The 20,324-nt window shown below is 43.8% G+C and overlaps 1 protein-coding gene across 1 annotated transcript; it reads right to left on the bottom strand.

Annotated features, from left to right (window-relative positions):
- Positions 1 to 386: 386 nt before the first annotated feature.
- On the bottom strand, positions 387 to 5,714 carry LOC140617040 (keratin, type II cytoskeletal 6B-like). The gene is made up of 9 exons (XM_072797823.1): positions 5,074 to 5,714; positions 3,979 to 4,193; positions 3,578 to 3,638; positions 3,330 to 3,425; positions 3,041 to 3,205; positions 2,422 to 2,547; positions 1,404 to 1,624; positions 1,150 to 1,184; positions 387 to 1,036 (listed from the first exon to the last, which is right to left on the bottom strand). The coding sequence occupies exons 1-9, from the start codon at positions 5,611 to 5,613 to the stop codon at positions 783 to 785; spliced, it is 1,713 nt and encodes a 570-aa protein (XP_072653924.1). The 5' UTR covers positions 5,614 to 5,714; the 3' UTR covers positions 387 to 782.
- Between the last annotated feature and the right edge of the window lie 14,610 nt (positions 5,715 to 20,324).

Below are 20,324 nucleotides of genomic sequence, written 5' to 3'. Positions count from 1 at the left end.
TCTCTCTTGTCAATGTTCTTTTGCTATAATTGGATGGTAAAATATTTCTCTGAGCAGGATGGGTGGCAGTTGAGGCAGGGGGCAGAGAAGACTTAGATCAAGTTAGAGAGACGAAGCTGCTACTACTGAATACAGGTAGTAAAAATAATTTTACAATGATGCTAGACCATATATGTGCCACTCGACTTGCCAAACATTTATATGGAAGCAGATCTGGGAAGGACTCCTGATCATTAGGATACCAAACTACACTTTATTGAAACTATCTGAAAGAAGGTGGTAGGGTACATGGGTATTGGGAATATCCTTCATAATAATAAGGCATTCCACCTATTAAAAAGTCTAAGAGCCAAAGGTGAAAAAGTAAGTCAATACCACACCATAAATCATATTATAAATCTGCTTTATTGCAATTAGAAGAGATCAAGAAGCAGAAGATAAACACAGGGATAAAAACCCTGTTTATCACACACCTGGACACTTCTACTATCATAACCATTGTGAGGGAGGACCTCAACATTAATGAGATGGGGAAACCCTGGACCAGTGACAGCAGAAGTTGCCCTATTCTGAAATAGGACCCAGGTAGTGGCCTTTAGATGGTGAGCAATGGAAGCTCAGGTGGAGTAGGTATAGACAGAGAAGAAAAATGAAGGCACTCAGCAACTTGAGCTAAAACCCAGAAAGTAAGAGAAATCAGAGACAGGGGAGGAGAAGTAGCCTCGGAGAGGGCAATGCAGCTGTAGACTTGGACAACGTGGGACCAGAGCCGATGGCAGGACTTAGTGCTTGTAGCTCTTCCTGCTGGAGGATGAGGTGGTGGTGTATTTGATGGTGGAACTGCTGCCTCCAGAGGAGCTGAAGCCACCCCCCATGCCTCGGCCACTGCTGGAACTGAAGCCAGCTCCAAGGCCGTGGCCGCTGCCATAGGAGTAGCCGCTGCCTCCACCCAGGCCTGAGCCACTGCCCATACCGCTGGCACCGCCAAAGCCACCAGCGCCGCCATAGCCGCCAGAGACGGTGGACTGCACCACAGCTGTGGACGGGAGACAGACAAGGACACACAAGACACGGTGAGCTCGTCCTGCCAGCCTGAGTCCAGCCAGAAGAGCACAAGGGCAAGGGAGGGAGGCAAGCAAAGGTACTTACAGATGTTGACTTGTCCAACGCCTTCTCCACTCAGCCTAGGAAGGGGGAAAACACAGGGAGCATGAGTCCTCAGAGCCACCAGTGGACCAGAGTGGGAAGCGTCAGTGTGAGGCTAGCCCACGGGGAAGCCGCCTTCCAAATGGTCCACTGAGAGCAGCCACTGTGGCCATAACTAGAGGGCCTTCAACTCGGGCTCCTGCCAGCCTTCCTGCACATGGATCCAGATGTTGGAGGGGCCTGTGTGAGGTACCCACCTGCACTCCTCGCCCTCCAGCAGCTTCCTGTATGTGGCGATCTCCACGTCCAGGGCCAGCTTGACATTCATGAGCTCCTGGTACTCCTTCAGCAGCCGGGCCATGTCCTGCTTGGCCTTCTGCAGGGCGTCCTCCAGCTCAGCCAGCTTGTTCTTGGCGTCCTTGAGGGCCATCTCTCCACGCTGCTCAGCATCAGCGATGGCGGACTGCAGGTTGGCGCACTAGAGGAGGGACGTAGGCAGAATGGACTTGCAATTCAGTCCTCCAGAGATCAACCACGCTGCTGCTTTCTAGCGAGGTAGAGTTCCAGAGCCCAGGTATCACGGAAAAGGACATTGGCCTTTTTAGCCAGTCTTTTTCTGTTTTGCACAAATTATCTAGTCTGGGAGCCCAGTGAGAAAACCTGAACCTTTTTTTAACGACCCTGGACTACACTGGACGAAACACCAGCAGACTTAGAAGAAATGGACCTACTCACTTGTTTCGAGTGCTGTCTCCATAGCCAGACCAGGAGATTACAAAATTAGGAGCAACTTCACTTAAGGACATGAATTTCACATCTAGCTGCTGGGATCTGGGCATCCTCACTCCTAAGGGATTCTAACCCGCTTGGACAACACTGATCTTCATCCGGGGTCCTTGCTCAACTTTCTTTTTCAAGTGAATCTTGGGCAGATTTGGAACAAGAGGTGCCCCTCTGCCGGCCTCCCCTTTTCTTTCCTGACTGGTCTGGTATTCCTAAACCAATCCTTCTCCTTCAGTAATGTCTTTGAAAGGCCCCGAGACTACCTTTTTACAGTCTGACTAACTGGGATTGTTCCTGTCACCTGACTGTATCATTGTCTGGTGTTGGCATCTGTGTGTCCTAACCTGTGGGACCTCACTAAGGCTGGGAGCTGCGCATCCTCCTCTCTCTGCTGTTCCCTCAATTCCCAGCATTTCCCAAGTGGCGGCTGCTGACCAGCTGGTGGTGTAGCAAGGAAAGGATGCTTTTCTTCTCCAGAGGCCCCCACCATACCTGCTTCTTGACATGGTCGATCTCAGATCTCAGCCTCTGGATCATGCGGTTGATCTCGGCAATCTCCTGCTTGGTGTTGCGCAGGTCGTCCCCGTGTCTGCCCGCTGAGACCTGCAGTTCCTCGTACTGGAGTCCAAAGAGAGAGAAGGTGGTGTATATGGGCTTTCACATGCCAACGGGGATTTGACCTCTGAGTCAGGCATTTCCCACCCTTGACCTAGTGGCTTCTCCCCAGGGGGCTTTAAGGAAAGTTGATGTGGCAAGGTCATTGGATACTGGACATTGGTCACAGACCCTCTTTTGATGAGACCGCTGATAGCCTGTCCAGTTGGGACCAACGATGTTCTGTGTCATGTTTCTGAGAGTCAGCATCAGGGCGGAGACAAGAGCAAAGATCACTAGGTCCTTAACTATGCAGCTGTCGTCCTGCACCTGGGTTCTTTGACTAACTGAACTTGGACATAAAGTCTGTAAATGCCTATTGTATGAGAGCAGGGTAGCCATCCTATGGGAAAACATCGGCTTCCCTGCAGCAGACTTCCCAGCAAAGGAGGTAGCCTTGCTGGTGTAGAGGGCGGGGACACGGGCACTCCTGGGCAGCTGCCAACTCAAGACTCACCTTGCTCTGGTACCAGGACTCAGCCTCAGCCCGGCTCCTCTGGGCGATCTCCTCATACTGGGCTTTGACTTCAGCGATGATGCTGTCCAGGTCCAGGTTACGGTTGTTGTCCATGGACAGGACCACGGAAGTGTCGGAGATGTGGGTCTGCATCTGAGACAGTTCCTGCAGAGCACAGGAGAGTCAGATCATCTCTGGCTGTGGCGTTCACAGCGGTATCCAACCCCAAGCTCCTCCACCCCCTGCACTGTCCCATCAGAGCAAATGAAAGAGGACTGGAGATGCTTACTGCGTCATACAAGGCTCTGGTGAAGTTGATCTCATCTGTGAGAGCATCTACCTTGGCTTGCAGTTCAACCTTATTCATGTAGGCAGCGTCCACGTCCTGGGGCACAAGGCAACAATGTGGAGTCAGCTGAGCCTCCTTCCCAGTCTGAACCCTTCTAGCCTCCCCGTGGGCGCCCTCTTGGATGTGTGCAGGGACCCAGATCCTCTCCCTCTCCGCGGAACACGGTCCCCTGATGTTCATCGGCTCACCTTCTTCAGGGTGACAAATTCATTCTCTGCTGCCGTGCGCTTGTTGATTTCCTCTTCATATCTAGAGTGAGAACGGGGTGAGGGACACTGAGCCATGGCCAGGATGGTCCCGCAGAAGCAGCCTGGCATCCCAGCTTCCATGAAGCAGATATATCCGAGTTGAGCTTTCCCGCCACTGAGCCCAGAAATGATTTTCTGTGTTCCCTAAAGTTTGTGTCTTTTCTCTCCCCGTCTATCTCTATGGCCCTTTTGTTGTTTGGGGGTTGTTTTGAGGCACTAATTGTGATTCTCATTGCCATGGACCTGTTTCCCTATGGGACCATGTCCACCCCTGGACCAGATCAGCTGGCGGTCCTCACGTGTGCATTTCAGAACTGAGCCCTTCATGCCCTTGAACTCACTTGTTCTTGAAGTCCTCCACTGTGTCCTGCATGCTCCTCAGCTCCGAGTCCAGGCGGCCCCTCTCCCCCAGGATGCTGTCCAGCTGTCTCCTGAGGTTGTTGATGTACTGCTCAAACAGGGGCTCCAGGTTCTGCCTCACGGTCTTGGTGCCCTGCTCCTGGAGCAGAGTCCACTTGGTGTCCAGGACCTTGTTCTGTTGCTCCAGGAAGCGCACCTGGAGGAAGACAAGGTGGTTATTTGCCAGAGAAAACACGGGAGAAAGAGACATGACTTGTCCCCTGGATGTCACCCAGGTCCTGGGCTGCCTTAGAGCATGTACGGAGGATGAGGCTGACAATGCACCCTCACACCTATTCCTTCCCACTCCAGCAATCCTAGATTCCTCCGTGGACCCCTGGGGTCGTCTCACTACTGCGCTGTGCAGCCTATCGGTGACATTCCACAGTCTTCTCTTTTTATTGAAAGCACCATCACACGTTTCCCCGTTCCATCACACAAAGTGTATTAAAAATCAGACCTCAGTTAAAGGAATATTAAATATGCAGAATGTGACGATTAAATCCAATTCAGTAATGATTGGCTTCCAACTACCTCTGCTTTGGTACCCGGTTCTCCTCTACAACGAATGCCCTGATGTTCATGCTGTGGTTTACACAGTTAGTATTTCTATGGATATAGAAATATTTCTGAGTCTTTTTCTTCTAATCCAAGCAAAATCCTTTTCTTTTCTTTTTTCTATCACTCTTTTTCCTCATGCCCGGAGCCCTAGAGCAGATTTCCACCTGCAGTATTTTTTAATCTCTTGGAATCTTCAGAAGGTCAACCTAACCCATTCCGTTCTCTCACTGCCTTAATTTGCTTCCCACTTCCCCCAAGTAAAGCATCCTTCCCTGGCAGGGGTGAGGGACGTTTAAGAGACCCAGGGGGTTTAGATGATGTCCATCACCTCTGCCTGCTGTGAACACGGAGCCCAAGTGGCACCCCGGGGGAGAGCTGGTCTCCCTCCCTCCTGAGTGTCCCCCGGGTTGGACATTCATTGGTTGTCCAGTCTGGGGGCCCTGAAAGGCCAGTGGAGGCAGGTGCTCCTGGCTCACCTTGTCGATGAAGGAGGCGAACTTGTTGTTGAGGGTCTTGATCTGCTCGCGCTCCTCCGTCCTCACCCTCTGGATGGTGGGGTCGATTTGCAGGTTCAGGGGAGTGAGGAGATTCTGGTTGACAGTGACCTCCTGGATGCCTCCGGGGGGGCACACGGGGAAGCCAGAGCCCCCGTAGCCACCGGCAAAGCCAGCTCCACCACCGAGCCCGAAGCCACCACCAGCTGCACCCCCAAAGCCAAATCCGCTGGCGGCTCCACCTCCATAGGCAAAGCCACCTCCAACTCTGCCACCATATCCACCGCTGATGGCACAGCTGCCGCCTCCGATGGAGATCCTCTTGGAGCCGCCCAGGCCATAGAGGCTCCTGCTGCCAAAGCCAGCTCCGCCACACACTCCGCCGAGGCCACCACTACCCCTGGAGCGGGACACGGAGACGCTGCTGAAGCCCGAGCGGCAGACCCCGGGGACTCTGGCCGAGCTGGCGCTGAAGCCCCGGTGGCTGATGCTTTGGCTCCTCATGGTGGATCTGCTAGACATGCTTCGTGAAGAGGAGAAGGCTGAAGAAGGTGCGAGAGGCTGGAGGGTAGAGCTGAGAGGAGCAGATCTGTGAGATGAGCCTCCCGGCAGCGGTTTATATAGGGTGAAAATGGGCTGGGCCCCGTCCTGGAAGGTGAGCTTGCAGATTGGGAAGGGCTGGGCTCTACAAATAGTGAGATCAGCCCCAGCCTCTTAAAGGTATGAAATATGAAGATTACTTCTTTGGCTTCCTTTAGTCATGGAGAAATTCTCCTGCCTTCCAGCCTTGACGATCCCAACACAATAAGGCTGGATATGAATTCACTGAAGTCATGAGTTAGTCATGTTCTCAAACAAAGGAGACAAGGAGCTGATCTGTGATAATTGTCCCTTCCTTCTGCTTACTCAGACACTCCTCTGTGTGCCCCCTTCCCACACAGGTTTTCTCCTCTACCAGCACCACCCTTTCCATCAGGGTGGGACTGACTGTGAGTTCTTATAGGCATTTGCCCAAAGGCCTGAGCAAGAATTGGCCTGCAGTGATTTTCACCATGTCTATACCTGTCTTTCTAGAGCTCCCGGCTGTTCTTCCTGGTGGCCTAGGCATGGAAGTGGGGGCTGTTTGGGGACAATATCGTCCTTTGAAAAACAAAGGGATAGAAAAGTTGAGTTTTTATACTGTGAGATCAGCATTTGCTCCCCGTCCCGTGTGATAAGGTGCCCAATTGGCAGTTTTCCTGAGAGTCTCTGCCCAGAGACCTGACTTCTGCACTTCCCTCCCCAATTCTTCTTTTCCACTTGATCTGTTATTATGCAAAAGTTTCTTTCCAACTAGAGTCCATAGACATCTTTTTCTCTCCTGTTTTGGTACGTTCACTTGGAACTTAAGGAATCTAAGATGGGTAGGACAAAAATCATTGAAGCATTCACTGACTCTGGTTCTGATGGGCTTTGACACTTCTTAGGAATCAAGAAGCAGACACCTTAATGGAATGTGTACGGAAAATTGAGGGTCATATAGAAACAGTGAATCATAAAAAAATGTGCCCTTACATGTGTGATTACATCACAAGTAAATTCCAAATTTATATTTCTAATCTCAGTGCTTAAAATCTGAAATGGCTACACATGTCAGAGTGAAAGAAGGCTGTGAGTGAGTGTGGTGTTTGGCCTAGAGAGGAATGAGGTCCATTTTCCCCAGCCCACACATTAAGGACCGAATACCAGGAGCATTGAGAGCAGTTGCAGGCATGCTGTTCTGTGAGAACACACGAGTAAGTGGCAACCAGCAGAGGAAGGACAAACTGGCATGTTGAGATGACCTGAGAAAAACTCTTGCTACTATCTTACAAATGTCCCATTTCTCCAGTGTTTTGGGGTGCACAATATCCAGGAGGACAGGGCAATCTGTGCCCAAAGGAGGTTCTTCTGAGCATAGGGAAGAAATACCTTCTCAAGACAACGGAAACAGCTCCCTCCTCTCCACCCTGGTTGCACAATGGCTGACCAAGATATGTGATTCCACCCACGTCTGGGAAAGAAGTATTCCTTCCCATGGCATGGTGTTCTGCTTCACTCTACTCTCTTGGGATAGGGGCTCTAGGCTTGGCATAGATGATGTCAGGAGGGGTAGGAAGGGTTGGCAAGCCAGGTAGGAGCAGCATGCATTGTGCCCAATATTTATATCTGTAGCTGCTTTCGTACTGCAGTGGTGGAGTTGGGTAGTTGCCCCTGAAAGTGTATGGCTTGCAAATCCTAAATGATGTACTATGTGTCCCTTTAAAGAAATAGTTTGTCAATCCCTGGTTAAGAGCGTGGGCTCTGGAGACAGAGTACTCAGGCTCATAACTAGACTCATGTGTGTCTTTTAAAAAATTATTCATTTTTACAGCTGTATAGTGGGCATGGAAATAATGCCTACCACACAATGTTGTGAGGATTGTGGGAAATAATGCAGAGACCTTAGCACGGGGCCTACACAGAAGTGCTCCATGAAGATGAGATAATGTCGTTGCTATAATTAATGCAAGTAGGAAGAAACTTGGGAGGTTCAGGGACGCACAGAATCCTCAAGAACTGGCACTCAGGTGCAGCTGCGTGTGTGGCAGAGGAGGTGGGGATGGAAGAAATGATACCAATGCCGCACAATACAGGTCTGTATCATATTGGTAAGGACCTGGAAGCCACACATGGAGGTTTACCCTTGTTCTCAGAAGTTGTGTAGTGCCACGGAAGCTAGAAGAGCAACAGTGGCAGGGGCATATAAATTATGATTTATAAGCTTGCTGGTGCCCAGAGCAGCAGGACAGAGAAAATCTCTGCTTTGGGGCAAATGCAGCTCCTTTTGCTCGAGTGGCTGGAAGGAAACTGTGGCCGGAGAGAAGGAGGGTCTGTGACTTTGGCGGGAACCCAGCAGACTGCTGTCTCTGCCCTACGTGGAATCAGGCTCCCCTCGGCCACCCTTTACTGGGCCTTCTTCTGTCCTCAGGGCTGTGCTTGCAGGGACAGGCTGCCATCAACCAGCACAGGAGACCGGATCAGTGCCTCCTTTAGTATTGATTTTATCTCTTTTCCGGGTGGGAGAGACTCATCCTTGTGTAGAGTGTGTAATTCAGTTGCAGCAGGAACCTCACATTTAACCAGTTAGTCGGTCAGAGGATGGTTTAACTTGAACACATTATCCCCTTCCCAGCTTGGCATGTGCACCAAGGAGCACCGGCAATATAAAGCATTATATTTTATTTTCTGACCAAGTATTTCTCCTCTTGATAGCTTTCTAAGACATTCCATAGTATATTATATTCTCCTAATATGTATGAGGATACATTTTTTTTTCCAGCAAATTCTCATCACTACCTGCCAGGGAATGATGCCCTGGGAACCAATTCCGGTGACCCGGACCATGAGTGAGGTCAGCTAGGAGGGCTCCTGAGAGTTGCTGCAGACTCCTACGGCCGTGGAGGGTGGTGGTTAGAGAGAAGGGGGGCTCCACGGAAGGTTCACTCTTTTCCTGTCCCGTCACCCTTAAAAGGTCAAGTTTGTACCCGATTCATTTGCCCTTGATTTTCTAGATCTTTGGCTGCCGGGTGGTACCCTGTCTTCTGTTTCTCACTTTTCCACTACCGCCCTGGGCCAAGCTGCACTTTGTCCTCCTCTAGAGTCCAGCCTTCTGCCCTCTGCTCCTGCTTCTGCTCTCAGGAGAGGGCTGTGCTCAGAGGCAGTGGGGACCCACTGGATGGGGACAGAACTGATTCCTCCAGTGAAATCTCCCCAGTGTTCCTGAATCCTGTCCCACGGTGGTTATATTTTCCCAGGGAAGCAGGGTGGAGAAGGCCAGGCCTTCATAACAAGATTCAAACAAAGGGTGATAGTTCAGGCAACTATGTGAGAGAAACTAAAGCAAGCAACGTGAGTAACGCCGATGACAGCTGGCCTCCTCCCCGGCAGGCTGCCGATCCCAGCCTCTTCCCTCTGCCAGGACAGCCTCCGTGCAGTGCTGCTGTCTGAGCGCCACGGAATGAAGAAGGCCCTTTGTTCTAGGCCCAGGGGTCAGCCTGTACTCCTTGCATGCTCCCCAGCATGGAGGAAGGCAGGAGGGGAGCCCCGAAGCCCGAGCCCTTGCAAAGTTGGCCTCGAGAGCATTTGCCTTGTGTTCCTGCCTCTCTGGGTGGAGCTGGCAGAAGAGACTGAAGGATAGGCTATTGTCATCATGCATCAAAAGTTTAAGACCTGCCAGCCCTGGTGCAGGATGATGCTGTTCAGAGGGAATCCCACAGACCCAGTCCCGTCCCTAGGGAGCACCCACTGAAAGAAAAACATATGCAGCCACATGTGTAAGGACTGTAGACAGCAGCACCCAAGTTGGAGAGGAAAGCCAGCCTTCTGGGATATATAGAGAGGTTGAGACAGTATGGAAACTTCCAAAACTGTATGAGCAGGCTGTCGTGAGCATACGGTGTGCACTAAACTGGAGTGTGGAGCTTCCCTTGTATTTCTCAATTTCCACACACACGGTCCATCCATATTTGCTGAGAACACAGTGACAGGGTCATATATCTGGACACAAAATTTGAGTGGCTTTACCCACAGCTGCTAGAAGTTTCTGACAACTCCCATCTTCCAGTGGGATGAGGCTCTACCTAGGGTCAGTCATGGGGTCCAGAGGTCACTGAGAGAACACCTTCCAGGGAGCTCAATGGGATGCTTGGTTCAAAGCACTGCCTGCCTCTGGAACTGTGGTCCCAAACCCCCTGACGTCACTCCATGTGACCTCTAGTGGGGAAAAGTCAAGAACCTCATATTTGTCCTGCTTCCCCCTCATAGCCTGGAGGAGATGAAGGGAAGCATGGCGGCCACCATTTCAACCAGCAAAAGTAGTATGCAGCACAGGGTCTGGGATGAATTGGGTTACTGTTGTTAGCATATAGGATTGATGCGTGTCATGTGCCTTGAGGGACACAAATCGAGTATTTGTACAGTTATAGAAAAAAACTCTTTTGTTCCTTTAAACATTGACCTTGGTACATTTTCCTATAAAACCTAGGAGCTGCCTAACACATTTTTGAAAGTGTTCATTTCTTTTTGACTCACCGTATACGCACTGGTATTCGGTAGGTAGGGGCATTTGAATGGTTAAGTACAGATAGGTGCATGATTGGGGCAAATTCAGTTGAAGGGGACAATGCTTGGCTTTCCTAATCAACACGGAGAGACTAGTTGGAGGAAGTGAGTCATTTGGAGGTTCTGAGGGAAGAAGCGATTTTGGAGGCAGAAAGAAGATGAAGACCTTTTGAAAAGATACGAGGGTGGGAAGAGAACCAGCCATACAGTAAGGCTGGTGTAGATCATGCCTGCGATGGGCAGGGTGAGAGGACATGGGTGAGGGGCCAGATTTTCCTCCTGTTATGAGTCCAAGGTCCTCCATAGCAACTGGAGTTGAGGAGACCCCAGCCAGGCCTCCCCAGGGGTTGAGAAAATCTCCAGGAGTTGCCAGTGGCCTGGCTTCTGTTGTTCTCCATCGCCTCCATCATGTCCCCGCCGCCTTTCTGCATCCTGCCTCCCCTTTAAGGTTCTGGTTCCTGCGTCCTCACCACTGAAGGGTCCACCCCACTATCCTGGGTCATTAAAAAAAAATGTAGTTGGGTAAAAATGCTCCAGCAACTCTCCAGTGAGATACACAAAGACCTGGTTTAAATACTATAAGTGGGGGCAGCCCGGGTGGCTCAGCGGTTTAGTGCTACCTTCAGCTCAGGGCCTGATCCCAGTCCCGGGACTGAGTCCCACACTGGGCTCCCTGCATGGAGCCTGCTTCTCCCTCTGCCTGTGTCTCTGCCTCTCTCTCTCTCTCTCTCTCTCTCTCTGCGTCTCATGAATAAATAAATAAAATCTTTAAAAAAATACTATAAGTAGTTGGATGAGATGCAGCCTATGGGATGACATCTGCCTTCCAATGAGACCCCCTTTATGTCAGTAAGGGGAGAACGTCTAGTTAATGATAGATACATTGGATATTTTCCCCCAATTCAGGATAATTTGGGGTAATTCCTATCCAAAGTGTGCATCTCAAAATCATCTGACTCTTAGTATGAATATCCTAGAGAGCAAACATGCCTCACACCTGCTCCTCTGAGATGTCTCGGCATTTAGTGGCAACTTGCATCTGTTAATCCTTTGTAGTCTCAACTTTAAGCCTGGGGTTGGGATCAGTGACAGATCTTCGATGATGTGATGTGGGCCAGGAGCTAACGGTCAAGAAGGAATTCTTGAGATATTTTTGGGGGCAAAAAGGTGATTTTATTACAGCACAGGGACAGGACCCATGGGCAGAAGGAGATGCACTGGAGTCATGAGGCCTGGCTGATTGTGTACCTTCTAGTTAATGGAGGCTAAGGATAGCAGAAGTCTCTAAGGAATTTGGAAGGAAGGCTTCCAGGACCGTGAGGGGCTACCTGCTGCTGAGATAAGGCATTTACTACCGCCTAGTAAAACCTCAGTCTTCAGACCCTTCAGATGTGTATCAGTGGCACGGCTGCTCTGGGGGTCGTTGCCAGTATATCCTGGGGAGTGCTTGCAGCTCTCAGGGAAAGTGACACTCGTGAGAGCAAAGCTACAGAGGTGGGCACCTGGCGGGATGAGCCCTGGGTGCTAATCTATATGTTGGCAAATTGAACTCCAATAAAAAAATAAAATAAAATAATAAAATAAAAAATTAAAAAAAATAAAGCTACAGAGGTAAAGCAATGAAGGAAGTCCTTGAGAGAGCTGAGGGCTGCTGCAATCCGTAGGCCTCAGGAATTCTTTCTGGAGACTGCCAGCCGAGTCTGCCTTTAGATCCCTTTTTCTCCCATCAATAGATCCTCTGGCACAAGTCTGTGGAACTAACATGACCAAGGAGGATCGGGGGATCTGATAAATTTAGCTTCTTTCCCATTTTCCTCTGCCCCTTCCTCAGCTGCTTCCAGGAAACAGCCTGGAATTTTTCCAAATAGGCACAGAAGAACATTCCATATGGCTTTGAGTGTTTGGCCCCGTAGAGGAATCTGTTGACTGGGTATTCTAGATTTCATTCCCAGTCGTCCTCTTTCTATCCCATCTCCAGTATAGAAATGTAAAAAGTGAAGCATTATTTCTCTTAAATTAAAAAAAAATTATTTGGTATAATTTAAGTACAGTGAAATGCACAGATCTTAAAGAGTGGAGTCCAATCAATTTTGACAAACTCATGTGCCTCTGTAACACACATAATATCAAGATAGAGAACATTTCTATTACTCCAGGAAATCTCCTTGTGTCCTTTTCTTATAATCCCGCTGCCTGCAGGCAAATCACTCTTTTGAACTTTTCCACCTTGGATTAACGTGTTTATTTTAGAACTTTAGATAAATGGAATCATGCAGTATACATTTAAAAATACATATTTATTAGTTATTATTTATATTTATTTATATTTGTGTGTCTGGATTTATATATTATAAATTATTTGTTATATATATTATTTATAGATCTGTGTGTCTGGATTCTTTTACTCAGCAAAATGTTTTTGAGATTCATCCAGATTGTTGTTGGTAGTTCGTTATTGATTGATAGTTCAGTCCCATTTATTGCTGAGTGATGAGCCATGGTATGAATATATATGCCATAGTTTCTTGCCATTCTGACTGATGGGTATTTCCAATTTATTACCTTCCATAAAACGGTTATGAACATACTCATGAGGCTTTGTGTGGACATATGTTTTCCATTAACACAAATAAATACCTGGAAATAGAACTGTTGAATCAAAACTAATGTATGGCCAGCCCAGCCAGACACGTCACACATGTACCATACACACACACACACACACACACACACAAAGTAAACATATTTTAGTTTTCCAAAATGATTGTACCATTTTTTAAAATTGACTTTAATTTTAGAACAGTTTTAGGTTCATAGGAAAATTGAGCGGAAAGAATAGGGTTCGCCTGTGCTCCCTGATCCCTCACATACACAGCCTCCTTCACTATCAACATCCCTCACCAGAGCAGTACATTGGTTACAGCTGATGATTCTATGCTGTTCATAAACGTCATGCATAGGTTTTTACATAGACATGAGTTTTCAGCTCATTTGGGTAAATACAGAGGAGCATGATTTCTGGATCATATGGTAGGAGTGCATTCAGTTTTGTAAGAAACCACCAAACTGTTTCCAACATGGCTGTACCATTTTGTATTCCCATTAACAAGGAATGGAGTTCGTATTGCTCTTAGTCCTCATGAGCATTTGATGTTATCAGAGTTTTGGATTTTCCCCATTCTAAAAGGTGTGTAGTGGAATCTCATTGTTTTAACTTGCAATTCCCTAATGACATGTGATGTGGACATGTTTTTATATACTTATTTGTCATCTGTGTATTTTCTTTGGTGAACCGTCTGTTAAGGTCTTTGGCCTATTTTCTAATTGGGTTGTTTGTTTTCTTTTTTTTTTTTTTAAGATTTATTTATTTATTTTAGGTGGAGAAGGGCAAATGGAGAGAGGGTGTCAAGCAGCCTCCACGCTGAGTGTGGGGCCCTATCTCACCACTTTGAGATCATAACCTGAGCTGAAACCAAGCGTCCCAACTCATAACCGACTGCACCACCCAGGCACCCTGGGGCTGTTAGTTTTCTTATTACTGAGTTTTAAGAGCTCTTTATATTTCAGACAACAGTCTTTTTATTGGATGCGGTTTTTGCAAATATTTTCTCCCAGTCTATGGTTTGACTTCTCATTCTCTTGACAGCGCCTTTTGCAAAGTAGAAGTTTTTAATTTTAATGAAGTCCAGCTATCAATTCTCAGCTAGATTTTCTCCTTAGTTTTCTCCAAAACTTAGTTCCTAAAAGATAACTAAGTTTTGCCTTTTTCCTTTAGATTTAGATAACAAACATAACAGTTTTGCCTTTTTCCTTTAGATTTATTTTGAGTTAATTTTTGTGAATGGTGAAAGGTCTGCATTTATTTTTATTTATTTATTTATTATTTATTTATTTATTTATTTATTTACCAATTTAAACTGCAAGCTGCAATTTTATTAACACTATTTTTCTCTTAAACCAAGTTCATCATGCTGACATTCCCAGTGTTGGGAGGCACAGATACCATTAACCGTCTTCATTATTTGCATCACCAAGGAGTTCTTTCCCCATCTTGTTCTGAAGGATGAATAAAAGCTTGAGGTGTATGTTTCAGAAGATTAAGGTCTGCATTTAGAATCATTTTTTGCATGTGGATGTCCAGTCATTCCATTACCGTTTGTTGAAAAGATTGCGTCTCCATTGTATTGCCTTTGTTCCTTTGTCAAAGACCCGTTGACTATATTTGTGTAACTTTATTTCTGGGCTCTCTACTCTATTCCATTGACCTATTTATCTATTCTTTCACCAGTAACACACTGTCCTGATTACCATAGCTAGTCTTAATTTGGATAGTGTCAGTCTTTGACTTTGTTCTTCTCCTTCAATATTATGTTGGCTATTCTGATTTTTTTGCCTCACCGTGCAAACTTTAGAATGAGTTTGTCAGTATCCGAAAACAACTTTCAGTGATTTTTTTTTATTGAGATTTCATTGGAACCTATAGATTAAGTTGGGAAAAACTGACACCTTGACAATATTGAGTCTTCCTATTCATGAACATGGACTGTCTCTTCATTTATTTAGTTCTTTGATTCTGTTCATTAGAGTTTTTTTAGTTTTCCTCATATACATCTTGCACATATTTTGTTAGATTTATACATAAGTAGGTCAGTTTGGGGTTGCAAATGTAAATGGGATTGAGTTTTTAATTTCAATTTCAATTTTTTATTGATGATCTACAGCACAGCAATTGACTTTTATATATTAATTGCATATCCTACAGCCTTTCTGTCATCACTTATTAATACCAGGATTATTTTTGTCAATTCTTTTGCATTTCCTACTAACAATTAAGTCTTCTATGGACAAAGACAGTTTCATTTCTTTCTTCCTCATGAGTGTACTTTTTATTTCCTTTTCTTGTCTTAATGCATTAGCTAGGAACTCCAGTGCAATATTGAAAAGAAGAAGGGACATCCTTGCCTTGTTCCTGATCTTAGGGGGAAAGCTGCTAGTTTTTGACTATTAACTGTGATGTTAGCTGTAGATTTTTTGTAGATACTCTTTATCAAGATGAAGAAGTTACCTTCTATTTCTAGTTTGTTGAGATTTTTTAGTCATAAATGGTGTAGGATTCTGTCAAATGCTTTTCCTGCATCAACTGATATAATTGTGTGATTTTTCTTCTATAGCCTGTTGATGTGATGGTTTTTGGATATTGATCCAGCCTTCTACATACCTAGAATAAGTCCCACTTGGTCATGGTGTATAATTCTTTTCATATATTGTTGGATTCAATATGTTAATGTTTTGCCGAGGATTTTTAAATCCATGTTTATGAGAGAATTTGGTTTATAATCCTATATTAATATATAATAATATAATCTTTTCCTATAATGTCTTTGTCTGGTTTTGGTATTAGGGCAATACTGGCCTCATGGAATGAGTTAGGAAGTATTCTTTCTGCTTATTTCTTCTGAAAGACATTATGAAGAATTGGTATAATTTCTTCCTTAAAGATTTCATAGAATTCACTAGTGAACCTACCTGGGCCTGGTGTTTTTTATTTTGGAAATTTATAAATTATTGATTTGGCTTCTTTAATAGATAGAGGCTTATTGAGAGCGTCTATTTCTTCTTATGTGAATTTTGGCATGCTGTGTCTTTCAAGAAATTGACCCATTTCATCTAGGTTATCAAATATGTGGGCATAGAGTTGTTCATAGTATTCCTTTATCATCGTTTTAAGGTCCATGGGATCCATAGTGATGTTCACCCATTCATTTCTGTTATTAGTAACTTGTGTCTTTTCTCTTTTGTTTTCTTAGTTAGCCTGGCTGGAGGCATATTAATTTTATTGGTTTTTTCAAAGAACTGTATTTTGGTTTCATTGATTTTTTATGTCAATTTCTTGTTTTTTTTTTTGTTTTTATTTCATTTATTTTTGCTCTAGTTTTTATTACTTATTTCCTTCAGCTTACTTTGGAATTAATTTGCTCTTCCTTTTATACTTTCCAAAGGTGGACAGTTAGATTATTGATTTTAGATGGCTCTTCTTTTCTAATATATGCATTCAGTGCTATAAATTTCTTTCTAACCACTTCTTTTTTAAAAAAGATTTTATTTATTTATTCATGAAAGACACAGAGGAGAGAGAGGCAGAGACACAGGCAGAGGAAGAAGCAGGCTCTATGCAGGGAGACCAATGTGGGACTCAATCCTGGGTCTCCAGGACCATGCCCTGGGCTGAAGGCAGGCGCTAAACCACTGAGCCACCCAGGGATTCCCTCTAACCACTACTTTTGCAGCATCCCACAAATTTTGATAAACTGTATTTTCATTTTCACTTAGTCCAAAATATTTTGAAATTTCTCCTGATATTTCTTCTTTGACTCATGTGTTATTTAGAAATGTGTTATGTATCTCCTCATACTTGGGAATTTTTCAGTGTCATTAATTTCTAATTTACTTCTGTTATGGTTTGAAAAGGATAGATTGTATGATTTGTATTCTTTCTATTCTGGTGAATGTTCCATGTAAGCTTGATAAGAGTGTGTATTCTGTTGTTGTTGGATGAAGTATTCTATAGATGTCAGTTATATCCAGTTGATTGATGGTGTTATTGAATTCAATTATGTCTTTACTGATTTTCTGCCTCCTAGAGCTGTTCATTAGTAATAGAGGGGTGTTGAAGTCTCCAATATAATAGTACAGTTGTCTATTTCTCCTTGCTATTCTATTAGTTGTTGCCTCAAGTATTTTGATACTCTGTTACTGGGTGCACACACATTAAGGATTATTATATCTTCTTGGAGAATTTATCCCTTTGTCATTAGGTAATGCCTCTATCCCTGATTATTTTTCTAGCTCTGAAGTCTGCTCTTTCTGAAATTATTACAAATACTCCAAATTTCTTTTTTTTTAAAGATTTTATTTATTTATTCATGAGAGAGAGAGAGAGAGAGAGAGAGAGAGTGAGAGAGGCAGAGAGAGACATAGGCAGAAGGAGAAGCAGGCCCCATGCAGAGAGCCAGACATGGGACTCGATCCCAGGTCTCCAGGACCATGCCCTGGGCCAAAGGCAGCACTAAACAGCTGAACCACCCAGGCTGCCCCAAATTTCTTTTAATTAGTATTAGCATGGTATATCTTTCCCCATCTCTTTACTGTATATATAATATATATATATTTATATAAATGTTATACGTTCTGTATGCTATATATATGCATATATATATACATATATATGCAGATACATCATCATATCATCCCATCAAGTGCCCTCCTTAGAATACTTTATATTTAAAATGAGTTTCTTGTAGCCAATCTTTAGTTGGGTCTTATGGTTTTAATACATACTGATAATCTCTCATCAATATAAATATGGTATGTTTAGGTTGTTGACTTTTAAAGTGATTATTGATATAATTGGATTAATATCTACTGTATTTATTACTATGTTTTAGTCATTGCCCTTGGTAGAACTCCTAGAGACAAAACTCACAAACTGTGGATATCCCCAAAAGACTGAGCCCCCTTGAGGGTTTTTTTTTCCCCTTGAGGTTTCTTAACTCTCAAAATTGGGACACTTGGGTGACTCAGCAGTTGAGCCTTTGGCTCAGGGTATGATCTTGGAGTTCCAGGATCAAGTCCCCACATCAGGCTCCCTGCATGGATCCTGCTTCTCCCTCTGCCCTTGTCTCTGCCTCTCTCTGTGTGTCTTTCATGAATAATAAATAAAATATTTTAAAAACCCTCTCAAATTTATCCACACTGAGCCTCCAACAATTAATTATACTTCAGGTTTTTCTACCCAGTGCTAGCTTTAAAACAATTAATAAAACCTCAAAACAGTGTTGGTCAGAGACTTTGTTTTGAAATGCCATTGACTAAAAGATGAAATTGAAAGATGGTCCATGTTGAAAGTGACATTCAGATTAGCATCAGGGTGTTTCTGGCTGGGGAAAATTCTCCTTTTGTGGTAAAATGTCTAAAAACCATTTCAACATAAACTTCTATGCAAATTTTGCCAAGCAAGAATTATCTCATTCACATCTTCTCAGATATCAGTCTCATGGTTGTAATTTTGACATTTTGACAGAAATGGACTTTCTCTCTTTTAGGCCATGTTTATACAAGCTTATTCTAGAATTTGGCTAATCAGATATTCTATACCATGGTTTATCTATATGATAAATAATAAAATGCAAGAAAAAATTCCACAGGAACAACAATAACCAATTTTGTTATAATAATATTTTGCTGATTTGAAGCCAATGCAGAGACCTGCCTCCCTGGGTCATGAATCAAGTTGCAGTCTAGCCTGATTCCATGATTTTCCACAGCTGGGCAATGGTCTGGCTGCTTGAATAGGTTAGGTTGCTAGACAGAGGCTTTAAAACTGGGGGAGACTTTTGAATATTAGTGACTTCCTTATCTTTCTATGATGCAGCTCTGGAGTTTGAGGTCAAAGGCATGGTGGGGTGGAAGAGGAGCTTAGGAACTGCCATGCTGCACAAAATCCCAAAAGCTGACAAAGAAACTTCTCAATGAGTCAGGCTCAGACTCTGGTTCTCCTTTCCCATGTGAGAAGCTCCATGACAGTAGATTACCTACAGGTCTCCCTCATACCCTTGAGTAAAGGCCAGATGAGTCCCCAGTCTATGGAGGCCAACTACAGGTCAGCAGGCTTGATACTCAGGGCAGGCATTACTATCCCGGTCACTTATGAATTACACCTAGTCAAAACAGAGGACATACAGTTAAATCTGAATTTCACATAAGCAGCATAAAAACTGAAATATAAGTATGTCCCAACTATTGCATGGAATATACTTACATTAAGAATTATGTGTCATTCATCTGAAATTCAAATTGAACTTCACATCTCATATTTTTATTTGCTACATCTGGCAATTCAGACATAGACTGACATAGATCTTCCCTCATACTGGACTACACATAATGGTACTGGTGATTAGGTTGCTTTGGATTTTTATTATAAATGAGCAGGCAATAGGTAATGACTAAACTTTAGACCCTTTCCTTTCAATGATCCCATCATTAACTAACTCATGGGTTACTTAGAAGTATTTGATTTAGTATCCAAATAATTAGGATTTTTGAGATATTTTATTGTTTTTTGTTTCTAATTTAATATACCATAGTTATAAAGCATAGCCTTTATAATTTCAATCTTACAAAACTGGCTCAGAATATGATCTATCTTTGTGAATGTCCCATGTATACTTGAAAAGAATGTTAACTGTGGACAGTCTTTTGAGTTTCACATAAATGTTATACGTTCTGTATGCAATTTCTTTGAGAGAGATATATATAATGTACACATCTTTTCCTGGGTTGTGGCTTGATGTTTTGGTCTTTTTATGTTGTTTTATGGGCAAAAGTTTATACTTTTTCTAATGTAAGCAATTTTTATTATGTTTAGAAATTTTGTCTGTCTTCGGGTCATCGTGAAAAATTCTGTTTCATTTACATACATTATCATTTTACCTTTCACATATAAGACTACATAATACAGAAAAAATTGACATTTATGTATGATACGAGTTAGGATTCATGATACAGTTTTTCCCATATGGAGAGTCAACTGACTTTATACCATTTGTTGTACAAAGCTATTCTTTCCCTATTACACTTCAGTGGCATTATTGCTATAAATCAAGTGAGTCTATATGTGGGTTGTTTGTAAAATCTATATATTGTTCCACTGGTCCATTTTTCAGTCTTTTCCCAACAGCACACTCTCTTACTTAATTAAGTATATTTTTATAAATGTCAATATCTGGAACTATAAGAACTTTGGTCTTTTTAAAGATTTTTTTTTTTACTATTTCAGATTTTTTTCATTTCTATACAAATTTTAGAATAGTTTTATCAATTTACATAAAATACCGCCAGAATTTGATTGAAATTACTTTGAATCCATAGCTCAAATAGGGGAAGTTGACTTACTTATTTATTTATTTATTTATTTATTTTTTAAAATTTTTTGTTTAAGATTTTATTTATCCATTCATGATAGACACACACACACACACACACACACACACACACACAGAGAGAGAGAGGCAGAAACACAGGCAGAGGGAGAAGCAGGCTCCATGCAGGGA

Source organism: Canis lupus, chromosome 25, assembly GCF_048164855.1.
Source record: "Canis lupus baileyi chromosome 25, mCanLup2.hap1, whole genome shotgun sequence".
In the NCBI taxonomy this organism is placed as follows: Eukaryota; Metazoa; Chordata; class Mammalia; order Carnivora; family Canidae; genus Canis; species Canis lupus.
Note: the sequence above shows the minus strand (reverse complement) of the source record. Positions and strands in the feature narration are given on the sequence as shown.

Coding starts and splice junctions, on each gene's coding strand:
- LOC140617040 (XM_072797823.1), bottom strand. CDS start 5,613: ATGTCTAGCAGATCCACCATGAGGAGCCAAAGCATCAGCCACCGGGGC. Junction 3,426..3,577: donor AATTTGTCACCCTGAAGAAG/GTGAGCCGATGA, acceptor CTTGTGCCCCAG/GACGTGGACGCTGCCTACAT. Junction 1,625..2,421: donor TCGACCATGTCAAGAAGCAG/GTATGGTGGGGG, acceptor TCCCTCCTCTAG/TGCGCCAACCTGCAGTCCGC.